General features: G+C 44.2%; 1 protein-coding gene across 2 annotated transcripts; it reads right to left on the reverse strand.

The window, feature by feature from the left end:
• Positions 1-38: 38 nt before the first annotated feature.
• LOC106606695 (hexosaminidase D) lies at positions 39-20,794 on the reverse strand. 2 transcript variants are annotated; one of them, XM_014203047.3, is made up of 14 exons: positions 20,728-20,794; positions 16,793-16,888; positions 16,334-16,592; positions 15,629-15,738; positions 15,293-15,380; positions 13,891-14,055; positions 13,372-13,555; positions 13,050-13,121; positions 4,083-4,287; positions 3,594-3,676; positions 2,196-2,271; positions 1,749-1,847; positions 1,531-1,620; positions 39-1,363 (listed from the first exon to the last, which is right to left on the reverse strand). In XM_014203047.3, exons 2-14 carry the CDS (start codon positions 16,876-16,878, stop codon positions 1,171-1,173), a joined length of 1,710 nt encoding a protein of 569 aa, XP_014058522.2. In that variant the 5' UTR covers positions 16,879-16,888; positions 20,728-20,794; the 3' UTR covers positions 39-1,170. The 2 variants fall into 2 exon arrangements, with proteins under 2 accessions (XP_014058522.2, XP_082832521.1); XM_082976395.1 differs by lacking the exon at positions 20,728-20,794 and adding an exon at positions 19,936-20,111.
• Positions 20,795-20,832: the final 38 nt, after the last annotated feature.

Raw genomic sequence — 20,832 nt, forward strand, 5'->3', positions numbered from 1 at the left:
CCACGTTTACCGAAGCGATTAAATACAAATAAATAATGTGCGTATGAACCCCATTTATTTAAGCTCTCAGAATTCACATACCAGAATCAAATCATATAAATCTATGAATCAATGTACTTTTTAAATTGGTATTGTACACCGTCAGCATTGAGGTAGGCTATGATAAAGTAAACCCAAGGTGACCAAAATACCATAACCTACACATCCAGGGAACTGTCAGAGCTCCTCTTTAAAGAAAATATCCAGTATTAACAATAAAATAACAATAATCAAGTTAAGAACTTGTAATAAAAATGTGTAATAACTTGTAAAACTTGCGAACAAGAATAATCAACTAATATGTGCAAAATACACAATCTTCAATTTGTAATGACTGCACAATTAATTTGTAATGACCAATGTTCAACAATGTTCAACAATCAGACAATGTTTTAACCTGAGACTGTGCAGCAGCATATCAATAGAACATAAAGAGCTACATCCTGTAAGCTGTAAAGGCATGTTAACATTGCAGTATAATATAGACTGCATAAATCTTACAGTGCAATTTGATCATAACTGGATCAGTGTTCCTTTCTGTAGTGTTCATATTCAAGCATACACTTGTAATTAACATATATCTGCTCATAACTCATAGACCATCCGAGGCCCTCATGCTAAAACTCCAAGCAGTAAAAAACATTATGCCATGGTTACTGGCAAAAACCCTTAGTTGCATCATTATGTGGCAACAGGGAGGATCTAGAAAAAACATATACAGGAAACTTATAATGATAATGCAATACAGACAGTGTTATAACAGAATGTTATTCTCATCAGAACTCCCCACTACAAATAAACAAACAGAAAAACAAACATACAAAGAAACAGATTCAGTGCAGATTCTGCTACCGTACTATATATAAACAGCATGATTTGCAATGTAAATATGAGCCATGTGACACGTCACTATTCAGCACGATCGCACAGTTAATGGCTTGTAAAGCCAGAGAGCCAAATTGTGGACCCTAGTTACTGGCTCCAACTAGCACCAGTATAACTATGGTCCAGAGTATTTCCTGGTCAAGTCGCATGGTCTTGAAAAACTCCTTTAGACATACCATCAACAGGTACTATGTGCAAAGTTCCAACCCAATGGCATCAGGTCTGGAGACTTTACAAGACCCGTCACTATAAGGTCTTCAGTGACTTGGGCTGTCCGTTCAGTTTTAGGATTCGCTCGGCATCCCGGGCATTCTCTCTCAGTAGATCCATGTTGGCGTTGACATTCTCCTCCATCCACTCCTCCACTGTGTCTGGGAAGTAGATACCCTCCATCTCCATACGGAAGTTCTCTATGTACGTCTCCCACTTATCCAACAGTCTGGAAGAGGAGACAAGGATTTAACAAACGAAGAAGAGGCACTTTTTATTCCATTGTCCTCCAAGTGGCTGAATATCTCTCATACGTCCAGATAATGTCTCTGTGGTGTTAATGGTGAAGAGAAAGGTGATGGCTAACCATCCAAAAAAATTTAAAACAATACTTACTTCTTCAGCCGACCTTGGAAGAATCCTATAATTCTTGGATTTGCAAAATTGTATTTTCTGTGGTAGCGACTGAAACCCCCTTTGATGTGGCTGTATGAGATAAACATCAGATGAATAGACAATAAATTGCCATCAGAAAAATATATGGTATTTTCTTTGCTTCTGAATGACTTATCTAATTACTTATGCTGATAAAAATGAAAGCGATGGATGCTTACTAGTGTTTCATGAGGGCCTCCACCTCCTTCTGCAGGTTTGTGTGAATGTAAAACACCATGTGGTAGATCTGAGAGCCTGAGAAGGCTCCACTCCCCTCACTACAGAGGCAGACAAACAGGAGAGAAAGGTCAAGCACTTTACCAAACAACATATGTTTTGTTAAGTTCACAATGCAAGGCATTTCAAGTAAACCATATGTGACATGGTACAGTTCAGGTTGACTTAAGAAAGGAATGTAGCCACACACTCTTGCTCTGACACAAAAGAGAAATAACCTAGTTCCACCTTTCTCACCAATTTTCAGGTGTACGTTTTCCTTTCTCTAGAAAATTGCAATTGGTCTTTCTCATAATACAAAACAGTATTTCAGTTGAAGTTTACTGAAGAAAAGTCATCACATTTGATTGAATAGTACTGTTCTACTAGTAACTGAGACTACTACTAACCAGATATCTTTCTCCACCTTGATGTTGCAGCCCAGTATGTGGTGAGCCTCCATCTTTGCCTTTTCGTCAAATGCACCTGTCCAACAGACGCATGCATAATGTTAGTTACAAGACCGGTGTACTGTAATACTTTACCGATCTCATGTCTGTAGTGGACACGTTCTTTGGAGAGCTCACAAACTGCGCAACACTTCTGAGTAAGAAGCTTTGGTTTATTTCATTATATTCACCAGTTTTCTGTCAATTGCTTTATTGTCTGGTTTCTCAGTCTTGTACATTTTGAGTGCACCCACTCTCACATAGCGCCAGGATAAGTGTGGTTTATTGTAGTTAAAGAAAGAAATCGACTCAACAACTATCTTTTGGTATTTTTTTCATTAGTCTACTGTTGATACAGTCCCTACGTTTCTTTTAGTCAGCAGTCAAGTTTTCAAGATATAGGATTTTCAAGAAGCAGTGTCACTTGCCACATCATCATGATGATGATGCGTTTTGAATCATATGATGCATTTCGCAATTCATAAATATAGTTTTGGAGTGGATTATTCCTTTAAGTGCCCGTTTGGTTATGTTCTCATGAGTTCTGGTTGAGGATTTGTTTGGGGAGGCTGCAACTGAGCCTAGCAGACCCCACCTGCTGGAGCTCTGCTACCCGACCCGACCCGAGCCTGGCTGGACCCAACATTATACATCGGGTTAGGGCCGGAGAGGGCCTGTTTTTATCATCAATAGCTAGGGTATAGGCAAGACTCAGGTATAACTAAATTGATCACTAACATTTTCAAGCTGAGCCATTTGCATGTGTTTTGCTGCGCAGCAGTCATATCTGACTAAGATCATAACAAGGTGTAAGAAGTGCTTCAACCTCATCAAATATAAGCCAGGAGAGATTATTTCACAGGAAATAATAATGTTCCTTGAGTTTTGTCAGAGTTAGAGTGACGAAAAGTAGCTTACAGCTAACTGCTGTCTCATGTCTCTTCATTGAGCAGAGCAGCCAAAACAGAGCCGTTGCAATGGATATTCACTTACTTCTGATTTCGGGCAGGGCCGGGCCTTAAATTCGGCAGAAGCAATCAGGCCTGGGTAGGGTAGGGCCTGAACGTCACGGGCATGGGTAGGGCTCGGGTGTAAAATTCATGCCCGTGTATCTACCACCTGTGCCTTTATGCTTAGGCCAGTTTTTGCCTGTCAGGAGGCTTTTTCTTTTTGAATACTGACATTTTGAAGTCAGACGTTTGTAAATATATCAACTTGTAAATGTATCACCCTCATCAACAGCACTGTGTAAATAGAATAGAAAACACTAATTTGCACCTCTACCTGCCTGCCTCCTGCTGAATCTTTGTCCTTATGACTGCGAGAAGGTCCCTATTTTACAGTTCCCCAGGCACTTACCATGCTTTAAGCTCTGTAGACACATAGCCAGGGAGGGAATGCCAACTGGGAGGAGTTCACACAACACTGTATGGTGCTCAAACCTGGAGGGTAAAATATTTCAAACACTGAGGTGCAGCACTTCAAAACACAGACACACAGTAAAAGACAGGATCGTCCTGTTGGTTTAGTTTAATGGGCCAACGGAATGTGTTATGAGTCAAGTAATCTAGTTCAACTATATAACATCATGCCTTATACAGTATATCTTCTGCATGCTCTGGTTTAGTACACACACTTTGAACATTACCAAGACATCAGTATCAGAGTCAATTGTGGTTGATTAGTATCAGGGTTGCAAAACCAGGTTTTCCAGAAATCCCTATTGAAAGATTCCTGGAATCAGAAGGGAATACGCATGAAATCCGGAATCCTCCAACCAGGATTACTGGAAAACCTTGGAATTTTGGAAAAGTTACAGAAATGTTGCAACCCTAATCAATGTCTTACCTCTGCCATCCGGTTAGCAGGATGCCATGGAGGGTTATGGAGGGGTATTTGGTCATAGAGTTCATGACCTTTATCCAGGACAGATGGTTCTGTAGCTGATAGTCAAGAGGGGTCCATCGCTGGTCAATACCTGTGCCCCCTTTAAATGCACTGGCGAACCATACACCCTTGAATCCGGCCTCATGGTATCTAGATATCAACGTTCCTGTTCAAAATACAAAACAATAAAATGGGGTATTGGTAAACATAATATTTTCCCTCTCTTATTCAAAAGGTGTAAACACTTTTACAATGGTCTAGACTCATCGGTAATACCAATTACCCTACCGAAGACATTCTTTAAAAAAGTATACTCGGTCATAACATACTTTATATGGACAAATAAAATTCATAAAATAAAAATAAAAGTTTTACATCTTTTTAAGTCGGAGGGTGGTTTAACCTTCCAGACTTGGAATTGTATCAACTTGCTACCCAAGGCTTTAACTCGTGACATATAGTTGAACTCACTAAAGAGGAACAATGGGTACATATTGAAGATGCACATGCTCATCCCCAGAATCTTTTCATGTTTCTATTTTCAAAGGATAAAGCTAAGAACATGAACAACTTCATAGTTAAGAACACTTTAACAATATGGAAGAAAATGAAACGTATTCTATTAGAACCAATATCACTCCCATAAAATGCAACCCTATGGAACAATCCTTGGATAGCTTTTCAGAATTCACCAATAAATTGGTCCACATAGAAAACTAAAGGCATAGAAACTGTAAATGACTTGGTTGTCACGACTTCTGCCGAAGTCGATGCCCCTCCTTGCTCAGGTGGTGTTCGGCGGTCGATGTCATCGGCCTTCTAGCCATCATTGATCAGTTTCTCATTTTCCATTGGTCTTGTCTTGTTTTCCTACACACCTGTTTCCAATCCCATTAATTACATTCTGTGTATTTAACCCTCTGTTTCCCCTCATGTCCTTGTCGGTGATTGTTTTTGTTATGTTACGTGTATTCTGTATCGGTGTGCGGCGGGTATTATGTTACCAATGTTATTTTGTACTTTGGTTGTGGAGTTTGTTTTTTAAATGAAATACTCCAGAATAACCAAGTTGGTTTCTCCTGCGCCTGACTTCCCTGCCACCAACATACACGAATATGACAGAATCCCCGACCATTATATTGAAGTCAGCAGGAGAAGATACCCCGGTCAGAGCGGTGGAGGAGCACATGGGAGAGACAGGGAATTCATCCAGCGCCTCCACCAGCCCAACCGGGGTCTATCCGAAGCGCCCCATGCCAACCGGAACCCGGTGGCATCAGTCTAGCCTTGCCTCAGGGTTACGACGGGAGTGCTGCCAACTGCCGGGGTTTCTTACTCCAAGTAGAACTTTTTCTGGCCACGGTTCACCCAGTTCCCACTGACCGTGAGAAGAGTTTCGCCCTCGTCTCGTGCCTCACTGGGAGAGCCCTGGAATGGGCCAGCGCTGTGTGTGGAGAAGGAGATGCGGCGTTGGACCATTATGAGGAGTTCACCCGCCGTTTTCGGGCAGTGTTCGACCAGCCACCCGAGGGCAGAGCGGTGGGTGAGCGCCATCTACCATCTGAGGCAGGAGACCAGGAGCGTCCAGGATTTCGCCCTGGAATTCAGAACCCTGGCAGCTGGTACGGGATGGAATCACAGGGCCCTGATTGACCATTACTGCTGCAGTCTGCGTGAGGACGTCCGTCGGGAGCTGGCCTGCAGAGACACCACCCTCACCTTCGACCAGCTGTTGGATCTTTCCATCCGGCTGGACAACCTGCTGGCTGCTCGCGGACGTCCAGATCGGGGTCTGGTGGTTCCATCCTCCCGCACCACCTCTCCTATACCCAGGGAGTATGGAGAGAGGGTGCACAGGGAGACCGGAAGGAGTTCCCGCTCGTGCACCATCGGTGGCCGTAGAGGTCACACTGCTGGTCGGTGCCGGGTGGGTTCCTCTGGGAATCGAGGTAACAAGCAGGGCGCTCTGGCGCCACCACAGGTGAGTAGGCACCATTCTCATCCAGAGCCCTCTGTTACACATATATTTGTCTGTTACTTTTCCTGATTTTTTCCCCCCGCGTTCCCAGCATAAGGCGCTAGTAGATTCAGACGCGGCTGGGAATTTCATTGATCAAGCTCTTGCTCGTAGTTTAGGGATTCCCATTGTACCCGTGGATGTGCCATTCCCCGTTCACACCTTAGATAGTCGATCATTAGGGTCATGACTGATCAAGGAGGCCACAGCTCCTTTGAGTATGGTGACGCAGGGGGGTCACGAGGAAAAAAATGTGTCTTTTCCTTATTGACACTCCTGCGTATCCTGTGGTGCTGGGCCTACCTTGGTTAACTAGTCATAACCCCACTTTTTCTTGGCCACAGAGGGCTCTCACGGGGTGGTCGCGAGAGTGCTCAGGTAGGTGTGTAGGGGTTTCCGTTGGTGCTACTACGGTTGAAAGTCCAGACCAGGTCTCCACCGTGCGCATTCCCCCTGAATATGCCGATTTGGCTCTCGCCTTCTGTAAAAGGAAGGCGACTCAATTACCACCCCATCGACAGGGGGATTGTGCAATAAATCTCATGGTAGACGCTGCACTTCCCAAGAGTCACGTGTATCCCCTGTCGCAAGTGGAGAAGGTGGCTATGGAAACATATATCTCCGAATCCCTGTGTCAGGGGTACATTAGGTCCTCCATTTCACCCGTCTCCTCGAGTTTCTTTTTTGTGAAGAAGGATGGAGGTCTGCGCCCGTGCATTGATTATCGAGGTCTAAATAAAATCACGGTGAGATACAGTTACCCACTACCTCTGATCACCATGACGATTGAGTTAACGCATGGAGCGCGCTTCTTCACTAAACTGGATCTCAGGAGTGCGTACAATCTGGTGCGTATCCGAGAGGGTGATGAGTGGAAGACAGCATTTAGTACCACCTCAGGGCACTATGAGTACCTCGTCATGCCGTACGGGTTGAAGAATGCTCCATTAGTCTTCCAATCTTTTGTAGACAAGATTTTCAGGGACCTGCACGGGCAGGGTGTAGTGGTATATATCGATGACATTCTGATATACTCCGCTACACGCGCTGAGCATGTGTCCCTGGTGCGCAGGGTGCTTGGTCGCCTGTTGGAGCATGACCTGTATGTCAAGGCTGAGAAATGTCTGTTCTTTCAACAGTCCGTCTCCTTCTTAGGGTATCGCATATCTACGTCAGGAGTGGAGATGGAGAGTGACCGCATTGCAGCCGTGCGTAATTGGCCGACTCCAACCACGGTAAAGGAGGTGCAGCGATTTTTAGGGTTTCCAATTACTACCGGAGGTTTATCCGGGGTTTTGTGGGGGCTGTGCTTTGGCAAAGTGGGTGGGGTTATATCCTGCCTGTTTGGCCCTGTCCGGGGGTTTCATCGGATGGGGCCACAGTGTCTCCTGACCCCTCCTGTCTCAGCCTCCAGTATTTATGCTGCAGTAGTTTATGTGTCGGGGGGCTAGGGTCAGTCTGTTACATCTGGAGTATTTCTCTTGTCTTATCCGGTGTTCTGTGTGAATTTAAATATGCTCTCTCTAATTCTCTCTCTCTTTCTTTCTCTCTTTCTTTCTTTCTTTCTTTCTTTCTTTCTTTCTCTCTCTCGGAGGACCTGAGCCCTAGGACCATGCCTCAGGACTACCTGGCATGATGACTCCTTGCTGTCCCCAGTTCACCTGGCCGTGCTGCTGCTCCAGTTTCAACTGTTCTGCCTGCGGCTATGGAACCCTGACCTGTTCACCGGACGTGCTACCTGTCCCAGACCTGCTGTCCCAGACCTGCTGGAAACCTGACCTGTTCACCGGACGTGCTACCTGTCCCAGACCTGCTGTTTTCAACTTTCTAGAGACAGCAGGCGTGGTAGAGATACTCTCAAAGATCGGCAATGAAAAAGCCAATTGACACTTACTCTTGAGTTTCTGACTCGTTGCACCCTCGACAACTACTATGATTATTATTATTTGACCATGCTGGTCATTTATGAACATTTGAACATCTTGGCCATGTGCTGTTATAATCTCCACCCGGCACAGCCAGAAGAGGACTGGCCACCCCTCATAGCCTGGTTCCTCTCTATGTTTCTTCCTAGGTTTTGGCCTTTCTAGGGAGTATTTCCTAGCCACCGTGCTTCTACACCTGCATTGCTTGCTGTTTGGGGTTTTAGGCTGGGTTTCTGTACAGCACTTTGAGATATCAGCTGATGTAAGAAGGGCTATATAAATAAATGTGATTTGATTTGATTTTGGTCAGGTAGCGGCTCCCATTACCTCACTATTGAAGGGAGGTCCGGTGCGTTTGCAGTGGTCGGCTGGGGCGGACAGGGCTTTTAGGAAACTGAAGGCTCTGTTTACCTCGGTTCCTGTGTTGGCTCATCCAGATCCATCTTTGCAATTCATAGTGGAGGTGGACGCGTCTGAGGCTGGGATAGGAGCTGTGCTCTCCCGGAGCTCGGGTACGCCATCTAAGCTCCGCCCCTGTGCCTTCTTTTCTAAGAAGCTCAGCCCGGCGGAGCGAAACTATGATCTGGGGGACCGGGAGTTGTTGGCTGTCGTCAAGGCTTTGAAGGTGTGGAGACATTGGCTTGAGGGGGCTAAACACCCTTTTCTCATCTGGACTGACCACCGCAATCTGGAGCACATCCGGGAGGCGAGGAGACTGAATCCTCGCCAGGCAAGGCGGGCCATGTTTTTCACCCGTTTTGAGTTAACCCTCTCTTACAGACCAGGTTCCCAGAACATTACGGCAGATGCACTGTCCCGGCTGTATGACACAGAGGAGTGGTCCATGGATCCCACTCCCATGATCCCAGCCTCGTGTTTGGTGGCACCGGTAGTATGGGAGCTGGACGGGGACATTGAGCGGGCGTCACGTGCAGAGCCCGCTCCCCCTCAGTGTCCATCTGGGCGTCTGTACGCTCCGTCTGCTGTCCGCGACCGATTGATCTACTGGGCTCACACGTCACCCTCCTCTGGTCATCCTCGGATTGGGCGGACGATGCGCTGTCTTAGTGGGAGGTACTGGTGGCCCACCTTAGTTAAGGACGTGAGGGTTTATGTTTCCTCCTGCTCAGTGTGCGCCCAGTGCAAGGCTCCTAGACACCTACCCAGAGGTAAGTTACAACCCTTACCCGTTCCACAACGGCCATGGTTGCACTTGTCAGTGGATTTCATAACCGATCTTCCACCTTCACAAGGTAACACCACGATCCTGGTCGTTGTGGATCGTTTTTCTAAGTCCTGTCGTCTCCTCCCTTTGCCTGGTCTCCCTACGGCCCTACAACCGGCGGAGGCTCTGTTTACACATGTCTTTCGGCACTAGGGGTGCCTGAGGATATAGTGTCTGATCGGGGTCCCCAGTTCACTTCTAGGGTCTGGAAGGCGTTCATGGAACGTCTGGGGGTCTCCGCCAGCCTTACCTCGGGTTTTCACCCTGAGAGTAACGGGCAGGTGGAGAGAGTTAACCAGGATGTTGGTAGGTTTCTGAGGTCTTATTGCCAGGACCGGCCGGGGAAGTGAGCGGAGTTTGTGCCCTGGGCAGAGATGGCTCAGAACTCGCTCCACCACTCCTCCACTAACCTCTCTTCCTTTCAGTGTGTGTTGGGGTATCAGCCAGTTCTGGCCCCTTGGCATCAGAGTCAGACCGAGGCTCCTGCGGTGGACGACTGGTTCCAACGCGCGGAGGAAACCTGGGACGCCACTCATGTCCACCTTCAGTGCGCCGTGCGGCACCAGAAAATTGGCGCAGACCGTCGCCGCAGTGAGGCCCCGGTGTTAGCACCAGGGGACAGGGTCTGGCTCTCAACCAGAAACCTGCCCCTCCGCCTGCCCTGCCGGAAGCTGAGTCCGCGGTTTGTGGGGCCGTTTAAAGTCCTGAGGAGAGTGAACGAGGTATGTTATAGGTTAAAGCTCCCCTCCTATTACCGCATTAACCCCTCGTTCCATGTGTCTCTCCTCAGGCCGGTGGTTGAGTCATAAACGGATGTTCATATCATAAGTAAGATATAGAAAAGCTTGCAGAGAGCCTATCCAACTGACAATCTCTTCGATTTTTTTTTAAACTGTTGGAACCAAGACTTAAAAGGAGCTGACATTTAAAACTGTAATATCTTATGCTTCACGGAGTCACGGCTGAACGACAACACTATCAACATACAGCTGGCTGGTTATACGCTGTATTGGCAGGATAGAACAGCGGCATCTGGTAAGGTATTTTTGTAAATAACAGCTGGTGAACAATATTTAAGGAAGTCTCGAGCTATTGCTCGCCTGAGGTAGAGTATCTCATGATAAGCTGTAGACCACACTATCTACCTAGAGAGGACTAAGATCGAATCGTACTACACCGGCTCTGACGCTCCTCGGATGTGGCAGGGCTTGCAAACCATTACAGACTACAAAGGGAAGCACAGCCGAGAGCTGCCCAGTGACACAAGCCTACCAGGCGAGCTAAATTACTTCTATGCTTGCTTCATGGCAAATAACACTGAAACATGCATGAGAGCACCAGCTGTTCCGGAAGACTGGGTGATCACGCTCTCTGCAGCCGATCTGAGTAAGACCTTTAAACAGGTCAACATTCACAAGGCCGCAGGGCCAGACAGATTACCAGGACGTGTACTGCAAGCATGCGCTGACCAACTGACAGGTGTCTTCACTGACATTTTCAACCTCTCCCTGGCCGAGTCTGTAATACCAACATGTTTTAAGCAGACCACCATAGTGACTGTGCCCAAAAACACTAAGGTAACCTGCCTAAATGACTACCGACCCGTAGCACTCATGTCTGTAGTCATGAAGTGCTTTGAAAGGCTGGTCATGGCTCACATCAACACCATTATCCATGAAACCCTAGACCCACTCCAATTTGCATACCACCCAAACAGATCTACAGATGATGCAACCTCTATTGCACTCCACACTGCCCTTTCCCACCTGAACAAAAGGAACACCTATGTGAGAATGCTATTCATTGACTACAGCTCAGCGTTTAACACCATAGTGCCCTCAAAGCTAATCAATAAGCTAAGGACCCTGGGACTAAACACCTCCCTCTGCAACTGGATCCTGGACTTCCTGATGGGCCGCCCCCAGGTGATAAGGGTAGGTAACAACACATCCGTCATGCTGATCATCAACACATGGGCACCTCAGGGGTGCGTGCTCTGTCCCCTCCTGTGCTCCCTGTTCACTCATGACTGCACGGCCAGGCACGACTCCAACACCATCATTAAGTTTGCAGATGACAAATCAGTGGTAGGCCTGATCACTGACAACGATGAGACAGCCTATAGGGAGGAGGTCAGAGACCTGGCCGTGTGGTGTCAGGACAACAACCTCTCCCTCAACGTGATCAAGACAAAGGAGACCATTGTGGACTACAGGAAAAAGAGGACCGAGCACGCCCCCATTCTCATCGACGGGGCTGCAGTGGAGCAGGTTGGGAGCTTCAAGTTCCTTGGTGTCGACATCACCAACAAACTAACACGGTCCAAGCACACCAAGACAGTCGTGAAGAGGTCACGACAAAACCTATTCCCCCTCAGGAGACTGAAAAGATTTGGCATGGGTCCTCAGATCCTCAAAAGGTTCTACAGCTGCACCATCGAGAGCATCCTGACTGGTTGCATCACTGCCTGGTATGGCAACTGCTCGGCCTCCGACCGCAAGGCACTACAGAGGGTAGTGCGAACGGCCCAGTACATCACTGGGGCCAAGCTTCCTGCCATCCAGGACCTCTATACCAGGCGGTGTCAGAGGAAGGCCCTAAAAATTGTCAAAGACTCCAGCCACCTAGTCATAGACTATTCTCTCTGCTACCGCACGGCAAGCGGTACCGGAGCGCCAAGTCTAGGTCCAAGAGGCTTCTAAACAGCTTCTACCCCAAGCCATAAGACTCCTGAACATCTAATCAAATGGCTACCCAGACTATTTGCATTGCCCCACCCCCCCTTTTACACCGCTGCTACTCTCTGTTGTTATCATCTATGCATAGTCACTTTAGTAACTCTACCTACATGTACATATTACCTCAACTAACCGGTGCCCCCGCACATTGACTCTGTACCGGTACCCCCCTGTATATAGTCTCGCTATTGTTATTTTACTGCTGCTCTTTAATTACTTCTTACTTTTATTTCTTATCTTATTTCTTATCTGTATTTTTTTAAACTGCATTGTTGGTTAGGGGCTCGTAAGTAAGCATTTCACTGTAAGGTCTTCACCTGTTGTATTCGGCACATGTGACTAATAACATTTGATTATGGAGGGGATGTCGGGGCATACCTAACAAATTTAGTTAACGAAAATGTATGCTTAGTCCAGTATAAATTAATGTATACAATTTATTATACTGTACAAGAGACAACATTCACAAATTCTACAGCACAACGACAGTCATGTCTTAAGTGTAAAACTAAATATGACTCAATAATCAATGCTTTCTGGAAATGCTATACAGTCCAAAAGTTATTGGTGGAGCTAGAAAGTTGGCATGTTATAAGTATTACAATGTAAACTTACTTTTAATCCGTCTGTCTGCATATCTCAAGACATATGGCATATGGGGGTGTAGTGAGATACAATGGGCTGGACAATTCTCTTCTCATCTTGAAAAACATATACTAAAAACTTGGGAATCAATCAATCCACCATCATTAACACAATGGAAAATGTCATGATATATTATTTGAATAGCATGGGCGACCGAAAAAACAAATTGGTACAATTTAAGGCCATGTGGCAAAAGATTATGCAGGCACTAGGGATGGGGGTGTGAGCATGCGAATCTGGGCAGATTAACTGTAGTCAATGTTTGTGTGCGTCCGTAAATTGTTGTTCGTATGTGTATGTTTGTATCTGGGGTGGAATTTTTCAATAAAAAAAATATTATTACAAAAAAAGTAATAATGGCTGAAAACATAAACATACCTATACCATCTGTATCAATTTTCTTCAAATAGTTCCATATTGTTGGGGAAGCAAGATCCTGCAGGCCTGACTCTAGGGGTATGAACAGATGAACAATCAGCTATAGAGCAACTTGTCAGACACTTAGTGGGGTTTAACAATTTCCATTGTAATGCACATGGCATAATTCATTGTAATAAACATGGTATAAAGTTAAAAAAATAAAGATATAACATAGAAGCACTTGTGTGTCCTGAAGTCAGACAGTTCTAATTAGAAAAACATACATCCATTTAATCAATTCACAGTACAATAGGACTGCTAGGAGAACTCATCATCACACCTTTAATAGTGGCAGGGCTGATCTTCCTCAACATGTCGTCCCACAGAATCACTCTGACCCCTGACCTTCTCTCTGTGATGAAACGGGCCAATGACACTGCATGGTTCAGGAACATTTTCCCAATGTCCCCCTTGTTGCTATGTAACCAGTTTTTAGAGTCCTGGCTCTCTCCCAGACCCCTCACCTGAGGAACATGGAGACACACACACACACACACACACACACACACACACACACACACACACACACACACACACACACACACACACACACACACACACACACACTGTACTATGAATGGAACTATAGAAACCAGGGGGTATGAAAGATGTAGGCCTATCTCATTGGTCTTATCAAAATCTATTTGCACTTTATTTGCATATCTCAATATCCTGCTGAACTAAACGTCCTACAGACAGATAGGATTACATACATTAGTAGTGTTCTAGTTCATACACATACAAACACACGGCGTACACACACACACAAAATCATGTACACCCACACCCACCCACAAACCTCATCAGCCCCCATGTGGAACCAGCGTGCGTCAGGGTGACAGTCCATGACCTGGGAGACCATGTCCTTGACCAGAGCCACAGAGCCAGGATGGTGGGGGTTCAGACTGTTAGGGAAAGCCCTCACCTCCCTCAGGTGGAAATACCTCTCATGTTTCAACACAAACTATCCAGAGGAAATAAGAGGAGGACAGATTAAAGAGGAGATTTGTGGCATAGTTTTTACCCCGCAGGCGACAGTGGTTCAATTTCATTACACAATACTATGGAATAGTAGCACTCAGAGCCATATATTTAGATAGATATCTAGCATGGCTCTGGTCTCAGTGCAGTCATGACTGAAAATGAGCATTTCAAGGAATGTATAGTTATTCTTGCTTTTCTGGTATGGTTAGAAGATGAAACAAGTGATCCGCTTATTTAAGGTCATTATAGCCTCAGGAAAGACTGAGGAACCAATATGAGTATAATAGATACAGACCAGCTGTGTAGTGCTTCAGGTTTAAGTTTTATTAGTCGTATGTATGGGATACACCTGGTATACATCGTCCAATGGAATGCTTACTAGCAGGTTCCTTCTGGACAATGCAACAACAATAAGAAATAATAAAACAGTATGGAAGTGGCGTAGCGGTCTTAGGCACTGCATCTCAGTGCTAGAGGCGTCACTACAGACCCTGGTTCGAATCCAGGCTGTATCATAACTGGCCGCGATTGGGAATCCCATAGGGCAGTGCGCAATTGGCCCAGTGTCGTCCGGGTTTGGCAGGGGAAGGCCATCATTGTAAATAAGAATGTGTTATTAACTGACATGCCTATTTAAATAAAAATAAATAAAATAAGAATAAGAACGTAAAATAAATGGCTCAGTAGAATAAACATTTTACCAGAAGTATAATAGACTGAGGAACCAATATGAGTATAATACATACAGACCAGTGCTGTAGTGCTTCAAGTTTCAAGTTGTATTAGTCGTATGTACGGGATACACATGGTATACATCGTCCAATGAAATGCTTACTAGCAGGTTCCTTCTTAACAATGCAACAACAATAAGAAATAATAAAAGACAAGAATATTAACATAAAGTAAATGGCTCAGTAGAATAAACATTTTACCATAAGTATAATACAGGAAGGCACAACTTATGGTCCAATGTTTACACGTGTTTTGGGGAAGGGGGGTTGGGGGCAAGTGTTTAAATAGTGCAGCATTTAGTATTCAGTGGCGGGTAAACACACGTAAATGCTGTTTAAGCAACTTTCTTATTTTGCGTGGGTGTTTACCCACCTTTTGCGGAAAAATGCATTGAAAGTATAGGGAGCATTACTTTACTCACTGTGAACAGCATAACCACCTATTTTTTCCCCCACTACATCACTGATACAGTATCCCTGACTTACCTCGAGGTGTCCAAACACTTGCACTAAAGGAATCAGTTCCAGCTTGTTGAGTTTGGCTAGGCTCTTTATCTCCTCTATATCTTCCATACTGTTTAACAGAGAACACAGAGATATACATCAGACTGTTCATCACTGTGACACATATATAAATAGAACACTAATAATCCAATAGAATGGTAATACAGGTCTCTATGGACTGTCCATCCTAGTTCTGACTTAGTTTTATCATCAGGGTCAGGAGTTTCTCGTGACATGCGATCTGACAAGGAAAACTCCAGGCTCTAGTTTTTTCCTATCAATCATAAATTGACTGAGACATCACCATCTGGTGCTCACCTGTAGGCATACGGTGACCTGAGAATCGTCAGGTTTCCATGATAGGGAAACATGTCCTCGTACTCTAGCAGAACACCATCAGCACCCAGAGAGGAGAAGAGCGGGAAGATCTGGAATGGAAACCGTCACAATGACTTTGGTTCTGGTGGATAAAGCTGTTATACTGCATTTTTTTTCAATTCAATTATATAGCTATACTATATAAAAAAGACTACCCATATGCCAGTATCTCCATTAAAATATGAATCTTAAAACCTTTTACTGCAGTGGGCTAAATCAGGGCCACACAGAGTGTTTCTTGGTAGTCTTAAATAAATCTACTTTGAAACAAAAGTATACACCTCACACACATGGTTACGGACTTAAAAAATAAGACACCTGTACCATGTCATATATAGAGTTGAAATGTATTACATTTTGGGAGTTTGCATCCCAATTTTACACTTTATATTCGTACATCACAGAAGACTGAAATATAACAAAGCCGTTTGACATAGAAACACTGGATTTTTTATAATGTTTATTCATTATTAAATTATATGAACAACATTCCACCCATCATGTCTGCAGGAAAGGGATACACCTTATAAAGAATACATTTACATTTGACATTTTAGTCATTTAGCAGACACTCTTATCCAGAGTGAGGCCCTGCAAATAACATTTTTGTGGGATCCACCTCAAGGAGAGAACAACTTTTCTCACCTGCTTCATGTAATTGACTTTGGGTGCAGCACCTTTCAGATCCAGGTGTACTATTCTTGCAGGGCCTTTGCTGGTTTCCAGAGGTGCTGTGTCTGCTCCTTTTTCTACTGGAGGCTCTGGAACCTCTGGTTTCTGGTCCCAGTTAAAAAAGGAGTTCATAACCTCTGACTTGTGTACAGTAACAGCCTCCTTCACCTTTGGTCCCTGGTGCCAAAATGAGCCAGGATCCATGATGGCCAACTTCTGTTTCCTTTCAGTTCTGGAACAAGACAGATTTAAACAGTAACTTTTTGATTTTCTTCTGAAGACTAATAAAGGCTTGAGAAAGTTTTAATAAAATAATCTCAGCACCCAGAACGAACGGCTGTCCCAAGAGGCTAAGAAAAACACAATATTATATCATATGAGTCTACCAACACCTCACTGAATGAGGATTGTGCCCATGGTAGGATGTCTCACCTGTATTCCGAAAGCAGAAGTTTGACAGCAGCAACAAGCACCAGACAAAGTGCAACAGCTCTGAGGGCCTGTCTTTTTGTTACCATGGTGCTTCAGCTGACAGAGAGAAATAGAAAATAATATTTAAAGTCCATTTTCAAGTTCAAGTTTTTAATAATACACACATGGCAGTCAAATATGCAAAAGCCATGACAGGGAGACATATTGGAGTGGCAAGGCGCTTGCAAGCAGTTGCTCCCGACGCCACTTGGGTACACTGCAGCATCCACCAAGAGGCCGTTGCTGCCAAGGTAATGCCTGACAGCTTGAAAGACGTTTTAGACACTACAGTGAAAATGGTTAACTTTGTTAAAGCAAGGCCCCTGAACTCTCATGTATTTTCTGCATTATGCATAGCTATGGGGCGGCAGGTAGCCTAGTGGTTAGAGCGTTGCGCCACAGGTTGCTGGATCAAATCCCCGAGCTGACAAAATAGAAATATGTTGTTAACCCACTGTTCCCCGGTATGCCATCATTGTAAATAAGAATTTGTCCTTAACTGACTTGCCTAGTTAAATAAAGTTCAAATAAAACAATATGGGCCGTGATCATGTAACACTTTTACAACATATGCTGGTGATCACGTTTTTTTAAATTGAGAGATGAGCTTAAAGTTTTCATTACTGACCATAATTTTCACTTGTCTGACCGCTTGCACGATGACGAGTTTCTCACACGACTGGCTTATCTGGGTGATGTTTTTTCTCACCTGAATGATCTGAATCTAGGATTACAGGGACTCTCCGCAACTATATCCAATGTGCAGGACAAAATTGAGGCTATGATTAAGAAGTTGGAGCTCTTTTCTGTCTGCATTAACAAGGACAACACACAGGTCTTTCCATCATTGTATGATTTTTGTGTGAAAATGAACTCAAGCTTACGGACAATGTCAAATGTGATACAGCGAAGCACCTGAGTGAGCTGAGTTCGCATTTCCGCAGGTACTTTCCCGAAACGGACGACACAAACAACTGGATTAGTTATCCCTTTAATGCCCTGCTTCCAGTCCACTTACTGATATCTGAACAAGAGAGCCTCATCAAAATTGCAACGAGCGGTTCTGTGAAAATGTTATTTAATCAGAAGCCACTGCCAGATTTCTAGATAGGGCTGCGCTCAGAGTATCCTGCCTTGGCAAATCACGCTGTTAAGACACTGATGCCCTTTGCAACCGTGTACCTATGTGAGAGTAGATTCTCGGCCCTCACTAGCATGAAAACTAAATACAGGCACAGACTGTGTATGGAAAATGATTTACATTTACGTCATTTAGCAGACGCTCTTATCCTGGGCGACTTACAAATTGGTGCATTCACCTTATTTAAGACTGAGACTCTCCAATACAACCCAACATTGCAGAGTTATGTGCATCCTTTCAAGCACACCTTTCTCATTAATCTGTGGTGAGTTATTCACCATTTTTGATGAACAAATAAGATTTATATGTAAGATGGCTAAATAAAGAGCAAAATGATTCATTATTACAATATTATTATTTGTACCCTGGTCCTATAAGAGCTCTTTGTCACTTCCCACGAGCTGGTTTGTGACAAAAACTCACACTCATTCTTATGTTTAATACATGTATCGTATAGTGTATGTGTGTGGAAGGCTTACAATGATGGCAAAAAAACAACATTTAAGAGTGCGCTGACCCTGGTGCTAGAGGGGGTACACAGCTGGAGGATGAATGTTTGAAGGAGTAAAGGACTATAAAAAGTTTGGGAACCACTGCTCTATAAGGAATTTGATATAGGCCTATAGCATTGACTTTTACTTAAGTATGACAGTTTAGTACTTTTTCCATCACTGTACTTAAGTAAATTTAAACTTTTACTCAAGTAGAATTTTACTGGGTGACTCACTTTTCAGTCATTTTCTATTAAAGCTGCAATATGTAATGTTTTGGGTGACCCAACAAATTAACATAGAAATATGTGTTAGAGATCTGTCATTCTCATCGAAAGCAAGTCTAAGAAGTGGTAGATTTGTTCTATGTGCACTTATGCTATATTTCCCGTTCTTAAATTTAAGGAATATGGATATGGTAAGCAGACCATACGAGCCACTGCGGCCCCTCTTGATGAGGTCCGTTTTTCTGTGGCTTCCAGCCCCATCAAAGTTGCTCATCCATGCTGTACACTATACTTGCTTGTTTTGTCACATTAACTGAACAAAATTAAATCAATTGCAACCAGGAAATGGCCCGCTACCGATGTCGTTCTTCTGTGAGCTGCTCCAAGCGGCTGCGCGCTCTTGCTGCCTGAAAGTAAATCGGTCCAGTACCGTGTCCAGGCAAAATAAATAGTGGGGTTACGCCGTACCAGTACCGGTAAAACATGAGCCTTTCACAATAATTAAAACAACATGTCAAGGAAACTGTAGGCTATTACAACACTTTTTATCATAACCGCATGTCAGGGGCATGAAAATGAGCAGCCTACTCTCCAAAATGCGTTGCTATTCGACGAGCACACGGACATTTTGCCAAGGCATAGAGGAGTGGCCGACACACGAGACGCGAGCGGACAGCAGTGGACGCATACAGTGTAGCCTAAAGACAATTACCACGTCATTACAATTGTTGGTGTTTTGTGTAATAGATGTATGTTTCCATTCACCACTGATTGTTTGGAGGCTGGAAATATGTTGCAAGTGGAAATAGGAGGTCCCGTACCGGGAATAAATTAATTGTACTTTCACCCCTGCCTGAAAGATTGTATTCGGTTGAAACTAGTCTGTGTGCTGCGCCCATGCGAACATACTTCACGTACTTTGAGATTATGTAGTATACTTTGTGCATGATTTCACTATTATAATAGCCTACATAATTGCTACGGTGTATACCTCCACTAGACTAAGCTACTTGATATGCATCAGTGGGGATTAAAAGTTGGTAGCCTATTTGCAATTCCCACTTGGAAAAAGTGGATATACTTCATATACCTGCGTATAGCATCCACTACAGCGCTGCCATTGATATTTTCAATATGAATGAATTGCATGAACAGTAGACTATCCAACTTCACAGGTGTCAACGCATCAACTCAATGACGATGTAGATTAAACGTAGGTGGCGGAAGAATACAATAAATCCTTACCCGTGAGGAGCGTGCATGTAGTTTGTTGTCCTAATGTTTCTGCACTTACAATTCCCGGAAAAAAGGAACTTGAACACCGAATGTTGTGGAATGTCTACTGTACACGAAATACACGACAACTTTCAACGAACTTCCGCGTTACACTAGTGGCATCTCGTCACACACACTACCCACTGACCTATAAATGAACGCACCCACCCAGCATTTAATAATAACAAAGCACTGCGAAAAGATAGCGCTCTGCTCTGTGCAGCAGAATATACTACAGTAGAGAGAAGTTGCACCCATCCTCAATTAAATAAATCATCCAGGCTAGTAAATTGACCTTTATCTGATATGTCCACGTATTGTTTGAAGTGTGGGAAATAATGCAAGCGCATTGTTATCATAATCTTTGGAATAGCTGCTGTGCCTGTGTTTCATGCATGGAATTAGTCTCAAAAATTCGACCCCAGGCAACAATCGGGTTACGTTGCATTCGTTTGACAGTTCGCGGCTCGTGCTCACACCTCACGGTGGGTATCCCTATTAAAAGAATACGGAAATCATGAGGCATCACATCAATACCATGCTGTGGACAAGTTTGCTCTCTTGTAGAGAATGACAGGGGCATAGATTTGATGGAAAACACTCACATTGTAGAGCAGACATGTCGTGAAAAATGTCAAATTCTGTAATATTTTGCTAATTCAAATTCCCAACAGTCTTGATGATATTTATTTAAATCCTGCGCATGATAATTTCAGACATCAGAGTTGGCCATGTAATAGGTGGTAAAAAGGCAATTTTTACCCAAATCTGGTAAAACGCATAAGTCAAAATCCAAGTGGTCCTATGATTTGTCTCTTCTCCCTCCTTCCCTCGTATTGCACTTTTGTTGTTATGACTACGAGGTCG

Source organism: Salmo salar, chromosome 06, assembly GCF_965601325.2.
Source record: "Salmo salar chromosome 06, fSalSal1, whole genome shotgun sequence".
In the NCBI taxonomy this organism is placed as follows: domain Eukaryota; kingdom Metazoa; phylum Chordata; class Actinopteri; order Salmoniformes; family Salmonidae; genus Salmo; species Salmo salar.